Genomic DNA, 22,275 nt, shown 5'->3' with positions numbered 1-22,275 from the left:
AAGACTATGATCATGTCTCTCCTTAATCTTCTCTTCTGCAGGCTAAACACATCCTGCTCTTTCAACCATTCCTCACAGGACCTGGTTTCCAGACCCCTCACCATCCTGGTTGCTCTTCTCTGGATGCATTCCAACTTGTTGATGGCCTTCTTAAAATGGGGTGACCAGAACTGGACATGTGACCTGACTAATACAGAATAGAGTGGAACTATTGTCCTATTCAGGCATTCACAAAAGGGGTTAAAATCAACGTGTGAGGAGAAGAAGTGCTCCAGCCCTGCCCCTCTCCCTCATTGCATTTGTCACCCTCAATTCACGGAGGGCAACAGACTGAAAAGGAAAGCCTCCTGTAATTGTAAAAAGCCAGAACGCTGTAAAAAGCCAGAATGATGAAAAATCAATTTTCTGGACTCTATGTTTCTCTTAATCAAGCCCAAGATTGCATTAGTTTTATTAGCTACTGCATTGCACTGCTGGCTCATATTCAGCTTGTGATCCACTAAGACTCCTAGGTCCTTATCACATGCACTGCTGCCAAGCCAGGTAACCCCATCCTATACACGTGTCTTTGATTTTTGTACCTAAATGCAAGACTTTACTTTATCTCTGTTGAACTTTGACTTATTTGCCACAGTGAGATCTATGATTATGTATTTTACAGGAAGTGCATTTAGTCTGGACCAGAGTGTAGGAGTGTGGCGCTCCATATTACATTAATATCTTATCATATGGATAAGTTAGTAGGTTTGAAGAAGACTTCAAATAGAGGCAGAGATTCTATCAGTATTGGACTTCAGCACTGCTTCTTCCAAATTTTACTAGAAGTACTCAACACATGTTCTCCCTCCCTCTGGTGTGGCCCCTGCCATGCTACTGAATTTTATGGCATGGCAGAATTTGTTCTAAAACAAGCTAAATTTGACCCTTTTTGTACCCCATAGTCATTTGCCGCCGAAATATGGCAGCAAATCTCTAGGGAGGAGGGTTGCCACCACTGCCACATTCAGTGATGTAGTGGTGGTAGAAGTGTGGCCTACAGGAGGGTCCAAGGGGTAAAAAATGGACCCCAGATGCTCTGAAGTTGCCCACTAAACCTTAGTGCATCCCTGCCAAAACATGGCTATGCTACCAGTCAAAGCAGTACCCCAAGCTGAATATGAGGCTCGTTGCACAAGACATACATGAGATAAAATATGGAGGAAGAGATGCAATTTTGAGACAGAAGACAACATAACTTTGCTGTCTTTTAAAAGACAAATTCTATCACCCATGCTGAATATACAATTAAATATTTTGTTACTTCCCATAGACTTGTGGGGGTGGAGCAGATTTTGAGCTTGAGATTCTTGTGTTCTGTCCACCAGCTAATTTGGAAGTCAACACACTCAAATTCTTCAGCAATTATTGGAAGCTACAGTTCATTAACTTTGCACCCAAATCACGCCACAGTGTATGTATGTTCCTAATTAGAGCACATCAGCTTCAGCTGTAAATTCTGAGGGGGAAAGCACCACTAATTTTAACACACTGGGGCCATCATGCTTCCTAAACCATCAGGAGCCAATTTTGTTTTATAATCCAGTCAGGTAACAACACAGATGTCAGCTTATTTAGAGGGGACCAAACTAATTGTTTTCTACTCATGAGCAGCTTCCAAGTAGCCTTGATCAATAGTGGTGGACTATTGTGGACTTGTAGCTTGCTAGTTTGCAGCAGTGGCTTGTGACGGAGTATGGCACGAAGAAAGAGGCTACTGCTGCTGACTAACAACCTAGAGAAAGGGCCCCACTGCAGCTAAACAATCAGAGGCAGAGAGGAACACGCCATGTAAGTAAAGGGGTACTGGCTTGCTAAGGCACTCCCAGTACAGACATGAGTCAATGACAGTCAGCAGTCCCATTGGGCATGCTTCACCAGTAAGCCTGGTCATGCTTCATGGAACCAATTCTATCACTGCCTCATGACACCTACCAGTAGAGATGCAGAGGCATTTCCCCCAGGGTATTGCTTAGCGGAAGCAGCTTCTTGCTAACTTACTGTACCTCCTTGAAAGACACTGCTGTGCTGCAGCTTAACAACAAGAATTTTCACAGCATCCTAAATAAGGAAGCAGCTTTAAGCCTTAAAGTTTAAGGTCTTGTGGCACCTTTAAAGACTAAGGGCTCCTTCACACGGAGCTTTTATCCTGCTATTGAGATTGCTCAGTCACCGAAGTTTGCGGGTCCTTTTCATGATGTCGTTAACCTCCTGGGCACATCCAGAGGTATTTCCTGGTTATTTTGCTCCAAAAAGATCGGGAACTAATTAATTATTTATTTAAAGTCGATTGTTATGCAATTAAAACTGCCACTAGATGGCGATGTTTCATTGAGTTCTATGGAACCTTGAAAATAAAAAGCTTCCCCTCTCAGCAATCACATCGTTGCTACAGTCTGGGAGCTCGCGGTAAACGTGGAAAGGCTCTAGAACGAGAGGGCTGCAGGCGTAATTTTGGCTACAATTAATCTGATTGTGTTTAAGGTGCTACGAAACGCTTTGTGTGCATGTGTTTCCTGAAACAGACTTATGCAGCTACCGCTCTTGAATTTTTCCCGTTGAAAGGCTCAGAAGATTCAGATGCTATGGCTGAAGAAATGTTTTAAACAATCCAGTAAGCAATATGAGCTCTTACTTGGGGTTCACTCCAAAAGTCAAACAGAGCCTTGCTAGTGTTATGAAACATTTACCAACCACTGTCTTTACACAACTGTTTTAGGGCCACTTCACACTTTATGGACCCTCCTGTAACATAGGAGGTAGATACATGTTTATGTAACTACATGTGTACAATGATGCGAAAAGGAACTAGTCCTAGTTCCCTGTTGCTTGTACATATGCTGTACACTTAGTGAAATAAACAGAAATATCCACCTAAAGTACATTTTTGGATTACATGTGGCTTTGAAACTGCTTTAAGATAGTGGAGAAGAAAGATATATTCTCACTTTCCATCTATATTGTTTAGCTTTTGCTGACTTATTCTGATGATCATATTATCAAGCAACTGCTTACCTAGAAAGAATGTTTGTTGAAGATACATGGATGGATTCATTTGACCCTCCAAGTTTCGGCTAAAGTGTTTCTTGTAGGGCAATGAAGAAGATGGATGTTGAAACGTGTTTGGCCTGTTTTTAGTTTTTAAGGTTTTATGTATTCTGGTTTTAATTTATATATATTGTTATATGTGCCTTTTTTACATTGTTACAACATTTTAACATTATAGCATTTAGATTTTTACATATTTAAGTTTTAATTGTACATTTTGACACATATGCCTTTGATACACTGTTTGAATATTTGTGTTTATTATTAAAAAAATTAGTTGATTATATTCATATCTCTTAACTAGTGAAACAAACAGAAATATCTACCTGAAGTACACTTTTGGTGTGTTTCAGTGTATGATAGTGTCATACAAATACTGAGATTCTTGCTTAGTAGAAAGCAAAACACACATAGCATCTATGCCTTTTAAAGCCAAAGCCAATAGCTTCAATTATCACTTGAGTGCTAGTTGGCTACTAGCAATCCATGGCTACTAGTCTTGATGGCTATGTGCTACCTCTAATACCAGAGGCAGTGAGCCTCTGTACACCAGTTGCTGGGGAACATGGGTGGGAGGGTGTTGTTGCGCTCATGTCCTGCTTGTGGGTTCCTGGTCGACAGCTGGTTGGCCACTGTGTGAAAAGAATGCTGGGCTAGATGGACCCTTGGTCTGATCCAGAATGGCTCTTCTTATGTTCTTATGAGTGTTTGACAAAGATCACTGGCACATCTAGTTAATTAATTTCAAGTGTTTTCTCTCCAGCACCTATCTGTATAAATTCTACAGTCTAACATCTACATCAGTTCTGAATGATAAGCTGTCTTCAGCAGAGGATAGGCTATGCAACAGCTAGGAATGAGGACTTACAACAGGTGGTAGTAGAAAGATACAGCAATTGAGGTTGTTGCACACAGGTGAGCAGGACAATTTCTCAATTATGTATTACTTTGATAAGAGGAACTAGGAAGAAGTAGGATAGCCAGAAAGAGAAGGAAACTATGTTAGAGATGAATGCTTTGCAGACAAATCTACTCATTTTTACAAGTACAGTTCATCAATTGAGAATAAGCATTATGACTTTCAGGATCCAGTATGGATCCATCTATCAGTGTATGTGTGGAACATTTCTAAAAACAGCTTAGGAAAGAATTCCAAATGACTGGGAATTTTTCCAGTGATTAACCTCTTAACCTCTTAGCTTTGCAGAAGTGGTCTATATGTCCTAGATATATAAGTATCTCAGAGTGTATCACTTTATGCATGTTGACCCACAAGAAATAAGCTAATAGTTATTGGCCATTGGATTTCAGCTCCCATACCACAAATAATTCATAAAAAGACCAAGGAATTATATCTATGATTTGGTATGCACAATGCATATACATACACAGAAAAAGAAATGAAATCATAAATGTGAGGTGTAACCATTACTGAAAACAACTGGCAATGTGTGTGAGAGAGAGAAAATGCAGAGAAGAACATAGAAATTAAATTAGAACTTGAAATGTGGTTTTGAAGGCACATGCTCATTTTTCAGATTACATCCTCTTCCCTGCCTTAATGCTAAATCCCACAAAACTTGAGCTATTGTTTTAGGGTTTGAATACAAAATTCTCCTCCATTTTAGATTATTCTCGCTGGCTACAACTCCATTAAAAAAACAAAAAACAAAGTTGCCCCAGTCCAAGCATAAAAGGTCAAAAAGTTAAGCTAAACTAGAATGACCCTTCTGTGGCTGAGGTTCACAAAGCTATTTCAAGTATCTGGGCATCCAATTCATATTGAAATGAGTAAAATTTAAACATCCTTCTCCCCTGTGTAGCTGTAGAGATTTTAGCCTTTGTGTTGCCTGCAACCCAAATGGCTCAGGAACAAAGGTGGGGAGGAATGCATCCAGGGGAACCAAAGAGTGTTTACACATATAAACTATTAGCCTCTTGCTTAAGAAAAGAAAGGCAAAGAGTATCTTGACCTTAAGGCCCAGCTGAAATTTACCATCCCCTGTCAAGGAAGGATTTGTTAGGACTTTGACAACACCCTTTTAAGTAATGGGGGCCTACCACTCGAAAAGTCACCAGGCAGACCTAATGGCCAAGAGCCCAGGTCTGAAATCGCATTTGTGCTGTTCCCAGAAATGACTCTAATGAGAGAAAGATGCTGCCATTCCTGGCCTTGCGTGTTGTTTATAGACACTGTCTGGCCGCTCAGCATGCTCTCTACTGTTCGGCTTCTGGGACAGTGAGTGAGTCAGTCCTTGGCCCCTTATTCCAGAACACAGCTTTAGACAGCTTCTCTGGAATAATCACATTAACAACTGTAGAACCTGGCCTACAATAAACAAAGTAAAGGAAGCTTGATTGCCATTGAACATATCCGAATTTCCTACTGCTTGTTTACCTGCCTGCCAAAGTCAATACTTCATTTGTAACACATGAAGTGCCAAGGGTCAAGCTTGCCTGGGAGCCATGTCCAATTATTTGGAAGCCTAGCCTACTAATTCTCCAAAGGTACTATGTTAGGTGTTTGGGTGGGCGGACTAGATTCACAGCAAGCTTCAAAGCCCTGTTCTTAGGCATGTTCAAGATAAAACTATCAAAAATGTTATATATCGCTAAGGGTTCTGACCAATCATTCCTTCATTAGGAAGACTGCCAGCTCATATTTCAGGATGGTGAGTTGATGTTTGATCAACTGGAGTTAGGAGTCTCCTGACAGTTGGGAACCTCTCTGTGTTTTTGAATGACATACCCATTCCCTCCAGGCCACATCCCTCCAGCTGAGGGGAGGAGGAAGATATGTGTGTGAGAGGGAAACATCAGCTGGCAGTTGAAAGAGATGATGGCAGAGAGAGAGACTGAGAGGGGCGGGGGAGAAAGAAGGCGGGGAGAGGGAGACAGCACTATCGTTTCTAGCTGGATTTAGCTGAAATTGGTACAGCTTGGGGGTAGAGGCTATCCAACTTTTTCCTCTGGAGGGATCATCTGCCTTGCAAGCATGTCACACTCAGACTGCCCCTATCAACTTCACAGTGTGCTAATCCACCTGTAGTAGGAATGCAGGAGGCAAGAAGTCTCCGTGGAAAACTCTTACATGAGCGGCCTAAGCTCCATCTCCCTGCCTGAGGAGTGTGAATCCTTTAAAGAGCCAACTCCTTGGCCTGAAGGAGGGTGTGGCAGAATCAAAGGTATTTGACTCCTCAGGTGAATCAGGCTCAGGAGAAGGTATTTGCTAGGGTCCCAGACGCTCATGACTATTAGCCTTACATTCAGCATCAGGAACCCAGCCCAGTTCCTCAGCTGGTAGTATAGGAGCCCTAGATGCACCTCGCTCATTCTCCTCTGACACTGAGCTCGTGGCTTGGGCCATGACACAGCTTTCTTCTGTAATGTAGGTAGGCCTGACACACAAGGTACATTCTTATGTGGTTCTGGACAAAAAGCTACCCAATTGCCCATCAGTGTACACTGCCAATGATCAGCCTATGCCAAAACCAGGCAGGATGGCTGATGATGACATGACTTCCTACCAAGAGGGTGAATCATGTGTAATAGGAGTAGCAGAAAAGGTAGCTGCAAAATTGTCTCCTATAGCAGGGGACACTGAATTTTGTGCTAAGCTCTAGGCCAGAAAACACAGGTGAAACCTGACTCAAATTAAGTCCCAACTGCTGGTCAAGGAGGTTCTTGACTGAATTTGTATTCCCTTAAATGGTGCTTTTCTCAAGCAGTTGACACAACAACCCATTTCTGTAATCACCAGAGCCCACCATGGCTTAACAAGCTATGGTGGGTTGTGGCCTGTCGTAGTGTGCATATTCAAAATGGTGGCTGGCACATGCCGCAAAGCTCCACGTGTGAATTAACCCACGGTGGCTTAGTGGGACACGAGAATAGGCCCAATATGAATCCTGCTAATGGAGATCTCCCAATTAAGAAAATATTTTGTTGGTTGAGAAGATAGACTTGTATTGTTAGAACCAAAACAGGTTGAATAGAGGCTACTATAGGAAGACATGATAATTTAAGATGTGAAGGGTATACAATAAAAGTCCAAATGTATCATGCAGACATTTGCCAAAGGAGACAGAGTGGCCATCAGTCTCTTTGTACTTGTGTATTCATAACCCCCACAACTAGTCACTGCTCTGATGGGGAACACCAATAGTTCTAAACCTCAAGTCTGAACAGCTAAAGAAAAAAGAAAAAAATAGCAGAGTTTCCTTCTCTCCCTGCGGTCTTTCTCCCCGCCACTTCATGCTACCTTTAATTTATCTTCAATTCCCCCCCCCCCCCGCAAGAGTAACATTCGGAGCAATGCTGCCAGGCAGGGCATGCACTCTTCCAGAGTATGTTGCTGATTCTTGCACTCCCACATCATGCAATTGGATTACAACAAAGCAAAAGCAGCCACAGTTTCTACTTCAGCACAAGCCCTGGCATGTTCAGACTAACAGCAGGAGCACTTGAGTGAGCGGAAGGCTTTAATCAGGCCACACTCTGAGAACTAAGAGCTGGGAAGTGACACAACCCAAAAGAGAAGATTATAAAAAGACAAGCAGGGGATGAATGACATTATCCCAAGAGGAAAGGGAAAGGACGTGAGTGGTGAGACGCTCTCATTAGTTAAAGCAGGCACACTACTCAGTCCCTAGTATGGATCATTGGACTGGTAGATCCAGGAGCTCCGTTTTATTCCGACAAAGCTCTCAAGTTCAGATGCTTGAGTCATTTCACCCACTTATCTTCTTCCACCAGCAGTATCTTATAAGTACTACAATACAGGAATGGACAAACTGCAGCTTGCAGGCTGCATGTGGACCTCTGTCACTCTTGGTGTGGCCTGTCAAGCCGTGGGGAGCCTCACCCACTGTCAGGAGCGCTCTGGCAGCTTCTCCCAGTAGATTCCAATAGACAACTCAAGACACAGACGAAAGGATTTCTTTTCAAAGCTTTAATCCTTTTACAACTTAATGACGCTTTCGGATGCTAATCACCAGCGACTAAAAGCAAGGAACAACAGGGTAGCCTAAGTTTCAAGTAGTCAGTTGATCCCCATTTGAAAGAGTCACTTGAAGACCCAGAACTTATGGGCTAGGGAGAGATCCTCCCTCTTTCCCTTGGGTCCATGGGAGGCGGCCGTTGCTTGCGCACCATGCCTCCTTTCCGCGCCCTCCATTGCTCATCGCTCTTTGCATCTGCGTCGAGCGTCTAAGAAGCCCCCCTCCCGCATTCCCTCACTACCCGGGTCGCTCTCTATCTCTGGAATGCTGGCAGGAGGAATCTCTGCCAGGTGCTGAGCCTGTGAGGGATGAGCTGGCCCCTCTCCCACAGATAGCTGTTCCTCCTCAGAATCCAAACTGCTCTGAGGCTCTCTGGGCTCGGTTTCCACCCTGACACCCACTTTTCCCCACAGCCCAGCTGATCAGCCCACCCTTGCTTTAATGTTTTCAGGATATATGGGCATTTACCAAGGCGTTTGCTTCCATAATCTTCATGGGATTAAGATCAGCTCCTTTACACATGCTTTTTTCCAGGGGTTTTCTTTCTTTGCCTTTCTATATGTTTCATTGTAAAACCACTAGATGACACTGTGGTATAGTGGAATTGCGCAATCATACGAGACTCTCATTCCGCCATTTCTAAATAATACCAGACTTTCCTTTTTAGGAAAAAAGCATGATAATGGTTGCAAAGCACGGGAAAGGCCCCGGAGGATGACGACATCATATAAAGGACCCACAAACTACTGTGAGTAAGCAAGCATGAGCATACAATAAAAGCCTTGTGTAGAAAGGCTCTATGTCCCTAACCACATAATATGTTGCTATTACCATTCTGTGAGGTATTTTATTTCAAACTACTTTAATTGCACAATTTTGAATAGAATTTCTTTTCTTTTTTTTACTTTAATATATCACTTTGAGTGTACAGAAAAGTGCTAATGATGATGACGATGACAATGATTCACCAACACCATCAGTAACAACTTTATTAAATAATATCCCTGGGCCAGTGATTGTGCCAAAAACTCTATATCAGACTGCTGATGTACTTAATAGTCTGTAGTCCTGGAAAACAATCTAATTCTTAGGGTCCAAACGCCCCAGGGTACAATATTTCCTTATGTTGGTGCAGTACTTGTTTGCACAAGGATCCCACAGTGCTGTTCTCACTCTCCCCCTTAGTGTGGTCATACAAGCACTCAGTCTTATAGAGATTCTTCCACACATGGGTGCCATGACCATTTGGAGAAGGTTCATGCCCCCAACATTCTAACAGACAGTATGTGCTCATGTAACATTATAGCCTTGATGTCAGCCAGTTTGTCATATTTATAATTCTCCCACTGTTTTGCTTAATTGAAAGTATCACAGCTAAGGAAAGCATACTGGAAATCGTCCATGAATTTCCCACCATATAAGACGCTACACTGTCTTACAGTGAGTGAGACCTTTGGTTCATCTAATCTAGTACTGTCTACTCGGACTGGCTGTGGCCCTCCAAAATTTCAATCCAGAAACCTTTCCTGGCCCTGCTACCAGAGACCCTTCAGGTAGAGATACAGGTTTAATGTGGGACCTCATGTATGCAAAACACATGCTCAGACCTGGTTCTAGCTTTGCGGAACCTTCAGTGGACCCCCTTTCCCAAGTATGCCCACATCCTCCTCCTCACCGCTGTTGCCACTACCCATTCATTTGCCTCACCCTCTGGGCTCAATCTGTGCCACCTCCCAGAGAGAGCACAAGGTGTTCAGAAATTACTGCTCCTTTGCCCTGCTCCTCTCATTACTCACTTGCTCAGAGACAGCACGTGAACTGGCAGCAACAGCAAAGTGGAGGCACAACAGAGCCAGAAGACTCCAGGGATTAGCAGCTGGTCCCCTACTAGGGGACAGACCTCAGCAAGTACCCAACTATGCCAGTCTCTGATGCCAGCCCTGCTCATGTACTACAATGCTGAGCTGTGCACTCTTCCAAACAATGGATTATTTTCCTGAAGAAAGGATATTAAATGAAACAACAAAGCAGGATTTATGAATGGGGGAACTGATAAAGGTTTGGGTGGACAAGGAGACAAACCAACGGCCTTCAAAACCGGCTATGCCTTCTGTTCTTTGGTGGCTACCCGATGCTGACCTATATGACTAAAATTAGGCTGATTCTTTTAATCTTCCTTTTTTGGAAAGCATGTTTTAGTTCAACACATCTCCTGCAAATAACTCTGAATCCCCATAGGTATTTCTCACTGTCTTGACAACAAAGCACATCATAAATCTATTATTATATCACACAGACAAAAGGGAAAGGAGTATTGGCAGGCTTAGCCTCATGGCTGGATCTCACACCCTGGTTGCCTTAGCAGCATTGGCCCCTTCTTGCAGCTCTCCAGAGCCTACTTCCAGCATTCCACAGAAGAAAAAAAAGCTCCAGATGAGTTTTTGTTCCCATCTCCCTGTTACAGTACTGCTAAGGCTCAGTTCTGCTGCAATCACAGAATCCTGTAGTTCAGAAACATTCTTCCAGAGGATTCTTATTTTGAGATGTAGATAGGGGCTCCTAGGAGGTGGGGAGAAGTGAGCGGATTATAGCAGCACTGTGTTGGAGACTCAGGGCTCCTCCAGACAGAGGGTTCCTTTTCCACCAATCATTGGACTTCTGCTGTAAATTACAGCTGCAATTTCTGTGTACTGCCCACACTGTCGGGGGAAATTGCTGCTACATGTCACAAGCTTCTGTCCCCACCAGTAAGCGAAGATGTAGCAAAAGCTCTTCCCTCTCACCACGATCTTTGTACTGAGGTGTGTGCAGTTTTTTGGTGTGACTTGTTCTCTTGTTGTTGTTGTTGTTGTTGTTGTTCAGTCGTTCAGTCGTGTCCGACTCTTCGTGACCCCCTGGACCATAGCACGCCAAGCCTTCCTGTCCTGCGCTCTGTCCCGGAGCGTGCTCAAGTTCATATTCATTGCATCGGTGATGCTATCTAGCCATCTCATCCTCTGCCGTCCCCTTCTCCTTTTGCCTTCAGTCTTTCCCAGCATCAGGGTCTTTTCCAGAGAGTTTTCTCTTCGCATTAGGTGGCCAAAATATTTGAGCTTCAGCTTCAGTATCTGTCCTTCCAATGAGCACTCAGGGTTGATTTCTTTTAGGATTGACTGATTTGACCTCCTTGCAGTCCAGGGAACTCGTAAGAGTCTTCTCCAGCACCACAGTTCGAAAGCATCAATTCTTCGGCGCTCAGCCTTCCTTATAGTCCAGCTCTCACAGCCATACATTACTACTGGGAAAACCATAGCTTTGATTAGACGGACCTTTGTCGGCAAGGTGATGTCTCTGCTTCTTACTATGCTGTCTAGGTTGGCCATATTTCCTCCCAAGGAGCAAGCGTCTTTTAATTTCATGGCTACAGTCACCGTCTGCGGTGATCTTGGAGCCCAAGAAAATAAAATCTGTCACTGCTTCCATTTCTTCCCCTTCTATATGCCAGGTAGTGATGGGGCCAGATGCCACGATCTTAGTTTTTTTAATGTTGAGTTTCAAACCAGCTTTTGCACTCTCCTCTTTCACCCTCAACAAGAGGCTCTTGAGATCCGCTTCGCTTTCTGCCATTAGGGTTGTATCGTCTGCATATCGGAGGTTGTTGATAATTCTCCCAGCAATCTTAATTCCGACCTGTGATTCATCCAACCTAGCATTTCTCATGATGTACTCTGCATATAAGTTAAATAAGCAGGGTGACAATATGCAGCCTTGTCGTACTCCTTTCCCAATTTTGAACCACTCGGTTGTTCCATGTCTGGTTCTGACTGTTGCTTCTTGACCCTCGTACAGGTTTCTCAGAAGACAGGTAAGGTGGTCTGGTACTCCCATCACTTTAAGAATTTGCCACAGTTTGTTGTGATCCACACAATCAAAGGCTTTAGTGTAGTCAATGAAGCAGAAATAGACGTTTTTCTGGAATTCTCTTGCTTTCTCCATGATGCAGCAAATGTTGGCGATTTGATCTCTAGTTCCTCTGCCTCTTCGGAACCCAGCTTGTACTTCCGGTAGTTCTCGGTTCGCATACTGCTGAAGTGAAGCCTAGCTTGTAGGATTTTGAGCATCACCTTGCTGGCATGTGAAATGAGCGCAATTGTGCGGTAGTTTGAACACTCGTTGGCGTTGCCCTTCTTTGGAATTGGAATGTAAACTGACCTTTTCCAGTCTTGCGGCCATTGTTGAGTGTTCCAAATTTGTTGGCATATTGAGTGCAGCACTTTAACAGCATCATCTTTTAGGATTTTAAATAGCTCAGCTGGGATACTGTCATCTCCGCTAGCTTTGTTGTTACTAATGCTTCCTAAGGCCTACTTGACTTCACTCTCTAGGATGTCCAGCCCAAGTTCAGTGACCGCACTATCATGGCTATCAGGGACATTCAGATCTTTCCTGTATAGTTCTTCTGTGTATTATTTCCACCTCTTCTTAATCTCATCTGCTTCTGTTAAGTCCCTGCCTTCTTTGTCCTTTATCATGCCTGTCTTTGCACAAAACGTGCCCTTGAGATCTCCAATTTTCTTGAAGAGATCTCTAGTCTTTCCCATTCTGTTGTTTTCCTCAATTTCTTTGCATTGTTCATTTAAGAAGGCCTTCTTGTCTCTCCTTGCTATTCTCTGGAACTCTGCATTCAGTTGGATATACCTTCCCCTTTCTCCCTTGCTTTTCGCTTCTCTTCTTTCCTCAGCTACTTGTAAAGCCTCATCAGTCAGCCACTTGGCTTTCTTGCATTTCTTTTTCTTTCGGATGGATTGAGTTGCTGCCTCCTGAACCATGTGACGGACCTCCATCCGTAGTTCCTCAGGCACTCTGTCTATCAGGTCTAATCCCTGAAATCTATTCCTCACCTCCACTGTGTATTCATAAGGGATATGATTTAGGTCATACCTGAATGGTTTAGTGGTTTTCCCTACGTGCTTCAATTTAAGCCGAAATTTTGCAACAAGAAGCTCATGATCTGAGCCACAGTCAGCTCCAGGTCTTGTTTTTACTGACTGTATAGAGCTTCGCCATCTTTGGCTGCAAAGGACATAATCAATCTGATTTCGATATTGACCATCTGATGATGTCCATGTGTAGAGTCGTCTCTTGTGCTGTTGAAAAAGAGTGTTTGCTATGATCAGCATGTTCTCTTGGCAAAACTCTATTAGCTTTTGTCCTGCTTCATTTTGTACACCAAGGCCATGCTTGCCTGTTATCCCGGTGATTTCTTGACTTCCTACTTTAGCATTCCAATCCCCTATGATGAAGAGGACATCTTTTTTTGGTGTTAGTTCTAGAAGGTGTTGTAGGTCTTCATAGAACCGATCAACCTCAGCTTTTTCGGCATCAGTGGTTGGGGCATAGACTTGAATTACTGTGATGTTGAATGGTTTGCCTTGGATTCGTACTGAGATCATTCTATCATTTTTAAGATTGTACCCCAGTACTGCTTTTCCCACCCTTTTGTTGACTATGAGTGCTACTCCATTTCTTCTAAGGGATTCTTGCCCACAATAATAGATATGATGGTCACCTGAATTAAATTCGCCCATGCCTGTCCATTTGAGTTCGCTGATTCCCAAGATGTCGATGTTCAATCTTGCCATCTCATGTTTGACCACCTCCAGCTTACCTTGATTCATTGATCTGACATTCCAGGTTCCGAAACAATATTGTTCTTTACAGCATCGGATTTTCTTTTCACCACCAGACACATCCACAGCTGAGTGTCCTTTCGGCTTTGGCCCAGCCGCTTCACTCTTTCTGGCGCTACTTGGAAATACCCTCTGCTCTTCCCCAGTAGTATATTGGACACCTTCTGACCTGAGGGGCTCATCTTCTGGCATCATATCTTTTAGCCTTGTGATACGTTCCATGGGGTTTTCTTGGCAAGAATACTGGAGTGGGTTGCCAAGTCCTTCTCCAGTGGACCACATTTTGTCAGAACTCTCTGCCATGACCTGTCCGTCTTGGGTGGCCCTGCACGGCATAACTTATGGCTTCACTGAGTTATGCAAGCCCCTTTGCCACAACAAGGCAGTGATCCATGAAGGGGCGACTTGTTCTCTGGAACCACACAATTCTGATAGTCCAAAGTTTCATTGCTGTGCTTTTACTCCCTTGTAAGTTCACACTGCCCTTATCAGGATCAAGACCATGGTGTTCCAGAAGTGGAGGTCCCACCGCCACCAGTTTTTTCCCCTGACGCCTCACCCCCACCCACCCCATAGGGTGGTTAAAAAAAAAAAAGAAAGAAAAACCATCCATTATAGTAATTTTCTTTTTTAAACCCTCCCAGAGTGTGGGGGTCAAATTTCTGAGGGGAAACTGGTATGTGTGTGTGTGGGGGGGGGGAGTTTAACCCTCTCCTCCTGGAATGCCATGATCCTGAGTCAGGACTGCCTGAGCTTACACAGGAGTAAAAGTGCAGCACTGAATCTTTGAACTTTTAGATTGTACAATTGTTCAACTCTGGAGAAGAAGAAATAAAACAAAACAAAAATCATGGTATCTGGGTCCATCCTACAGAGAAGACAAAGAGCAACTGGAGATACAGAAGGACTCCAGGATTCTCATGCAACCCCCTTTTCTCAGTGGTTATTAGCAGACAGTGTATGAAGTGGGCCTGGATATGCACATACAGAGGACTGGCTAGAAAACAGAAGGGAGCACAAGCTTGCACAAAGGCGATGCAAACAGACAATAGAAGATGCAAAACAATCCCTTCAAAACGCTTGGAGATTACTCAAAATCACAATAATAGAAGCCCAGCTAAAATGTATATCACAGGTTAGGAAAGGTAGCACCAAGTCCAAGAGGTAGCAGGCATGGTTAACAAGCAGTGTTAAGGGAGCTATTAGAGAAAGGAAAGCTTCCTTCAGAAAACGGAAGTCTTGCTCAAGTTAGGAAAACAAAGGGAGCACAAGCTTGCACAAAGACAATGCAAGCAGACATTAAGAGATGTGAAAAAGTAAGTGTAAAGCAAGTAATGTAAGCAAGTGTAAAGTGATGCACGCTGGGGCAAAAAATCCCAACTTCAAGTATGAGCTAGTGGTGACCGACCAAGAAAGAGATCTGGGGGTTGTGGTGGACAGCTCGATGAAAATGTCAACCCAGTCTGCGGCTGCTGTAAAAAAGGCAAACTCCATGTTAGGCATTATTAGAAAAGGGATTGAGAACAAATCTGCCAATACCATAGTGCCCTTATACAAATCTATGGTGCGACCACACTTGGAATACTGTGTACAGTTCTGGTCACCACACCTAAAAAAATATATTATAGAACTGGCAAAGGTGCAGGAGAGGGCAGCTAAAATGATCAAGGGGCTGGAGCATCCCCCCTATGAGAGAAGGTTAAAACAGCTGGGATTGTTTAGCTTAGTACAAAGGAGGATAAGGGGAGACATGATAGAGGTGTACAAAATTATGCATGATGTGGAGAAAGTGGATAGGGAGACATTTTTCTCCCTTTCTCAAAATACTAGAACCTGGGGTCATCCCATGAAGCTGAATGGTGGGAGATTCAGGACAGATAAAAGGAAGTACTTCTTCACACAGCGCATAGTTGGACTGTGGAATTCACAACCACAAGATGTAGTGATGGCCACCAATTTGGATAGCTTTAAAAGGGGGTTAGACAAATTCCTGGAGGAAAAGGCTAGCAAATTCCTGGAGGAAAAGGCTATCAATAGTCTTGATGGCTATGTGCTACCTCCAGTATCAGGGGCAGTGAGCCTATGTACACCAGTGGCTGAGGAACATGGGTGGGAGGGTGCTGTTGTGCTCATGTCCTGCTTGTGGGTTCTTGGTCGACACTGGGTGAACAGAATGCTGGACTAGATGGACCCCTGGTCTGATCCAGCACAGCTCTTCTTAAGCAGTCCAAACCTGACAAAGACTACTATTTGGGATTTTGAAATAATAAATGGTCCAACATGCAGCTAATGAGCAGTGCAGTTCCTATATATCACCAAAGTTCAGCTGTATTAATCACTTAGAAAAATGAGGCCTATGAAGATCACTGTGGTCCCTCGGGGCTGCTGGGTAAATTGTAATGTTTACAGGCTTTGGGGAGAAGACAAACTCCATCCCTGGCCAACCAATACAGACATCCTGGGAGGAGAGATTGGGAAGTCAATAATACCCTCCTCCAGTCCTGTTCCTCCTTGGTCTTATCCTTGGCTTACACACAAAGGATAACTCAATGGCAAGGCAAGGAGTTGGTGCAAATGTGACATCCCAGCATAGGCATGTGAAAGCCTGGCAATGGGCTTGTTTGCACAATTGCCGGCACTCACCATGGTTTAAATAAGCCACAGTAGGTTGTGGTGTGTGCCAGGGGCCATTATCAGTGGCTTATCATGATGTGCAAACCTAGGCAGGATGGCTTGTTGCTGTGGGTAACAAGCCACCCAGAACCCTACTGAAGGAATGGTAGAAGAGCCCAATGGAAACATGTCTAGATTTGATGCAAAGAGAAAGCAGCCACAGCAAGAAGGTAATGAAAAAGGTAGGAACATATAGGAGCAGCTATCCAGACGTGTGTGTGTGTTTTTAATCTGGGCACGAAGAACAGCAAAGGCACAAGAGAAGAGTATCACAGGATTCACAGCAGGAATATCAAAGAATGGATGATGGGAGCAGTAAGTCTAGCAAGGATAGCAGAGTGATAATTCATTTCAGATGACTACATCAGTCCTGTCAGGCTCTCATTTCAACAGAGGGAGAATTATACACAGTGCAATCTCAATGTTCCTTTTATTCAAAACTTCAGACATATGTTTCCAATCTCCTTGACATGAGGACCACATATTAGTGCAATGACAGAGTCATCAAGAGAAAATCCAATTAGCAAAGAACATGGTTGCAATGTGCAAGAGACTCCAGAAGGAGCAAGGTTCTGGCATGTACCTGACACTGCTGTGGTTGACTTAAATCATTAAAGGCACTGGGAAGCTGTACCCCACATCCATGTATGTATATAACAGCCAGGATAATTCTCCCTCTCCCTCTCTCTTGCACATACACACTGTTCTTTCCAGTGCTGTCCCAGTGGCTTCATGGAAACAACGCACACCCTATGGGAACGACATGTATCATGCAGAGTAGGGGACTCAGCTAGTCCCAGGAAGAGCATCTGCTCCTCTCAGAGCCAGCTAGGTCCCTTTCTCTGTGCTGGGGGAGGCACAGAATTCCATGCCAGAACACAGAAAGGCAAAGTGGCCAGGGGTGATGATGTCAGTGGGCATGGCCATGTCTACTGACATCTTCTGGGCTGCAGAGGGCCTGGTGGGGGATGCTCCACACCCTAAAATAGTTCTGCTTAGGGGGTACAGGGTAGGCTGCCTGAAACATACCTCTCTGTCTTTCAACAGAGGGGAATGGACAGGGGGGCTGCTGGCCCCTCCACACCACCCAGCATCTGTCACCTGAGGCCACTGCCTCACTCTGCCTAATGGTAGGGCCAGCCTTGCAATAAACACTGATGGCCAAATTACAATTTCACAGACAGAAATAACACACAAAAATGGAATGTAAGTATCACAAATAAACCAGCTGCAGCTAATGAAAGATCCTGTTATTACAGAACAATCATATATACATGTACTAGCTAATAATTCTTTCTTTCTTTCTCTATGTCAATACAACCTTTTATCTTTTCCCTGCAGCATAGTAAAGAACAATGTGATAATTTCAAATTCCCTTAGATCAAAAACTCTTAAGCCTCACTCTGGGCAGCAGGATGGAGTTGCTCAGGCAAGTTGCTTTGCACAGAACTAGACACATCACAAGCAGCAAGTATTGGGTATGAATGCTAGTGAGATTAAGTACTTCTTTATAATTCTTCCTTGGTTTTAGAGGATTGCTGTGTTTGGAAACTTAAAATCATGACTGGATGCAAAGGTTACCAAAAGGAATGAGCAACCAAAGAGTTACCCTGATTTACAATGTAATTAATTGCATCCCTGAGTTCCTAGTGCATATGGTTAATGATGTCATCTGAGACTCTCCATGGAGGTGTTTCCTTGTAAATCAGTACACTATCCCAATTCCAGGGGCAAATGACACTGCTGGAGGGCCCAGCTTACAAGACCCCAGATTTAAAATTAGAGAGAAATTCTGAAGTAATAACCTAAGAGAGTAAGAAAGTTCCCACAATGAGAGTCTCATTGAAGCTATGAAATGGAAGCATAGGTATTTAGGGTCAGCTTCAGAATAAACCCTTCTGCTTGAACCTCTTTAAAAGATCAGCTCTCAGAAAAGTACCTGACTGGCAAACAAACAAAGGCCTAAGATCTCTCCTATTATCTCCCTTGAGTGCATCCCTGCCCCATAAAAGATGGATTATCACATCCCTGCGTCCCCCAGTGCAGCCTTTTAACCAATTTTAGTGAGCTAGCAGTTAAACTTCCACATGTTCTGGAACCAACCAAAAATCATCACTTTGTGCAAAAATTATCCATGTAACCATGTGACCTCATCCTCCTTCACAGATACTTGACTCTGCCAGATGAGGCTTTTATCATGCCATCGCCTTCCCTCACTCACAGAGGTTTATGGGGGACCAGATATTATTGTCTTCTATTTGTAACCCTCCTGTGTTTTCCCACTACTTCTTCCATCTTTTTTCTAAATACAGAAAATCCATTCAAGACGAAAAGATGGAACCACCAGGTCTGGAAGCACCCACTATCCTGTGCTTGTGGTTCAATATGTCAAAACCAGAATTGTAAGAAGCAGGACCAGTGCAGGTACCATCTAATGTTTGGTTTTCTATATACTTCCTCCATGGGAATTACACTTCCTTCATACACTCTACATAACTTCCCCAGTCTGCTACTTTTGCCCCCCAATGTGTGCTTTTATAATGTTTGTCAGCTGATCCAGGACATTGCACAGACAGAACACTGTGTGTCAGGGATGCTCCACCAGCTACAGCCATCTCTGCCTCCACACACCTCCTTTGTCCCTATGTTTATTATGGAAATATAGACTGCAAACTCCATGAGGCAGGAACTTGGCCCTTTTTGTGGTTTTGTTTATGTACACTGATATAATATAATATAGTGTATAATAATAATTAGAAAAACTGATTTGTTTTTGCTTATACTTACGTTTAATACATCGATTTGTCCCAGGAGCCGTTGTCCAACCTGAGCAGCATTGTCCCCCGCAGACATTTGGCCTAGGCAGTTGCAAACAACAAGATTAGGAAAGAAGTGCTTGGTGCTCCTTGAACCCACACCTGATTCAGCTAATGCTATCAGCTAAAAGTGCTTGAACTTTCATTAAGAGAACTCAGCTGAGATGTTAATCCATACAGAGCTCTGTGCCTTTTGTGCCTTTTTAGGGCATGTCCAGAGGGTGCTTCTTTCACAGATTGGGTGCACTGCTTCATTACTTCCAATTCCCACAGACCATAATTTGCAAGGGGTTTCAGTTTATATTGGAAGGATTTCATAAGTCCTCTTAGAGCTGACAGGGAGTGATGCAGGAAAAGTATGGGTTTAGCAGTTCACATATCCAACTCCCTATGACAACTGCAAGGATGTGCTAGAGAAAGTTAATAGCCTCCCTAGAGGAGGCTTCCTGTGTGCTCAGTTGTACATCAGAACAGAAACATGGGAAGCTGTCTAGAGATGGAAAATTTCTGGAAATGATGAAGCCCTGGGACAAAACAGTTTCTTCCCGAACGTTGGGAAAAATTTACAAATATGCAATACTTCAGGGGTCCCCAATTTGTTTTATTTCCTCTGTGGTTTTTTAACATACGTACATAGATTTGTATGAAATGCATACAACTTCCTGGCAATTACTCATAGCTTCAACAAAAGTGGACCAAATATCCAAATAAGTACCCATTTAGCATCTATACGCCACCCATTCAAATAGCAGAAGCATTGTAAGGTTCTCAATCCATTGCATTATAGGAGGTGAGTGTTTATCCTTCCAATGTTTTAATATCAGTCTTTTAGCTATCAAAAGAGCACAGAGAATCCATTTACACTGAAAATTTGTTAATTCCCATGAAGCAGGTAAATACTGTAAAAGCACGTGTACAGCAATGAATATTAAAGACTGTTCCCAGTACCGAATTTATCTGTGTAATAACCTCCGCCCTCAAAGAAGCAACTCCTGGACATTGCCAAAACCTATGTTGAAAAGAAGCATTAACTGTATTGCACCATCAGCAATTAGCTGAATTAGACAATCCCTTATTAAACAGACATTGCAGTGTCCAATCGACACAAAACAAAAGTTTTTGCTGAATAAGACAAAGCCTAAGATCCATAGACACGACAGGTAGATGCCAAAGTGGCGATACACGGATTAAGGTTTTTGTGGTGGTGCCCATAGCAGTTCAAATTCCCAAATGTGTCCACGGGGTGAAGAAGTTGGGGACCCCGCAATACTTACCTATCAACGTTAAATGTGTTTTGCTGCTTTTACAAACGCAGACATAATTATTATAATTTAAACAGAAATACAGTATATCTTACCATAACGTTGAAGACTGTGAGCAGGTGACCTGTGTGCCTCTCTCTTCAATCTGCTGCCCAGATGCTAACTGTGGATGGGTAGGTGTTCTTATGGTTCTTTATCTTTAAACCCGAATTAGACAGGATAGACCTTCAAACAGAGGAGGCGTTCAAACAGAGGACTGTCCTCTGGTAGCCCTTCAAATAGATGACTGTCTGTAAAAGAGGACAGATGGCCACTCTACAAAAGGGACAAATGAGTCCCTTTGAAGGGAGCTGAAGCCTCTCTCCTCCCACAGTTACTGTTCTGCAGCCCCACTCGCCATGCACTTTTGTCCTAGGCATGCTCACTTTATCAGAGCCATGGTTGGGAGAAAAATGCCTCTTCCTAGAACTACAGTGATGTAAATCACAGGTGGGAGAGGTCTCAGCTTCCCTCACCTGTGCACCCCCTTTTGCTACTTCAATTGGGTTCCTCCTCACTTTCTGTGTGATTTTGGCAGGTCCAGGTTTAGGCACACGTATCTGCTGCCATCACATCCAGTTTTACTCTTATAATGCTACATGATGTAAGGTTACTAACACTGATGTATCTGTCACCAGCCACAATCAGTGCTGACTATGGATGTGCTTCCTGGAAAAAAATGCTAACTATACTTTGGAGTAGGGGAGCAGGGGAATGCATGTTACAGAATGGGTCACAGTTTATATATAAACTATAGAATTCGCTATTGCCACAAGATGTAATGATGGCCATCAACTTGGATGGCTTTAGAAGGGGATTCATGGAGGATAAGGCTATCGATAGCTACTACTCATGATGGCTATATGTTATGTCCAGCATCAAAGGCAGTATGCCTCTATATGCCTGTTGCTGGGGAACACAGTCAGGAGGGAACTATTGTGCTCATGCCCTGCTTATGTGCTTCCCTTTGGGGCATCTGGTTGGCCAATTTCATCAGTGGTGTAGTGGTAAATTTTGAAGTGCAGGCGCTCTTCATGACAATCTCCATAACCATGTCCCCAAGAAAAGGACAAAAATACAAGCAGCTGTGTTGATCCATATAAGCAAACCAGTTCTAACAGTTTTCATCTCTAACAAGAGCAGGCCTTTTTAAAAGCTAATGGATTGCCCATTCAAGACCAGGCCACCCCAAAATACCTTGCATTACAATAGGGATAGCTCAAAACTCTATATTGTTGCTGAGAAAATTCATTCCCCACACTCCACCCCAGCTACTGTGGGGCTTGCAGGCAAGCTCAGAGGGAACAGGGAATTCTGAGGAGGGTGGTAGATGACATCAGCATCTCTGCTAATTAAAAAAAAAAAGAGCTGGCACTGCATTCCTGCCAGTCCTAGCTCTACTACATCACTACTACCTTTGGTCTAATCTAGCACAGCTCTTGTTATGTTCTTATCTGGGATTCTCTCTCCCTGCCCCCTTTCCTGGAGTAGAGCACTGCATCTTGACATGGATACAGTATGTTAAACTACTCCAAATCATTAAGTAATATTGCTGTATGCTCTGGAGGATATAAGATATCCCAACCTATTGGGTGTTTCCTTTAGAAGCTCAGAGCATTTATTCCCATAGTTGTGTTGTTTGTTAAAGTGTATTTTTAACACTACTGACAACCTCCCATTTATGTCTTCCCCAGGCCAAACCTGTTATAGTGGGAAAAGGCAGTATCACGGC

At 43.5% G+C, this 22,275-nt stretch overlaps 1 protein-coding gene across 1 annotated transcript in view; it reads right to left on the bottom strand.

The window, feature by feature from the left end:
* LTBP2 (latent transforming growth factor beta binding protein 2) overlaps nt 1-22,275 on the bottom strand; it is a 201,775-nt gene that overhangs the window by 167,992 nt on the left and 11,508 nt on the right. Inside the window, exon 3 of the mRNA XM_084842380.1 lies at nt 19,214-19,284. Coding sequence (XP_084698506.1) covers nt 19,214-19,284 — 71 coding nt within the window. The remainder of the gene's footprint in view (nt 1-19,213; nt 19,285-22,275) is intronic.

This window comes from Heloderma suspectum, chromosome 1, assembly GCF_057233095.1.
Source record: "Heloderma suspectum isolate Gila_16-S chromosome 1, 16-S_ref, whole genome shotgun sequence".
NCBI lineage: Eukaryota > Metazoa > Chordata > Lepidosauria > Squamata > Helodermatidae > Heloderma > Heloderma suspectum.
The sequence above is the reverse complement of the archived record's forward strand: the minus strand, read 5'-3'. Positions and strand labels throughout refer to the sequence as shown.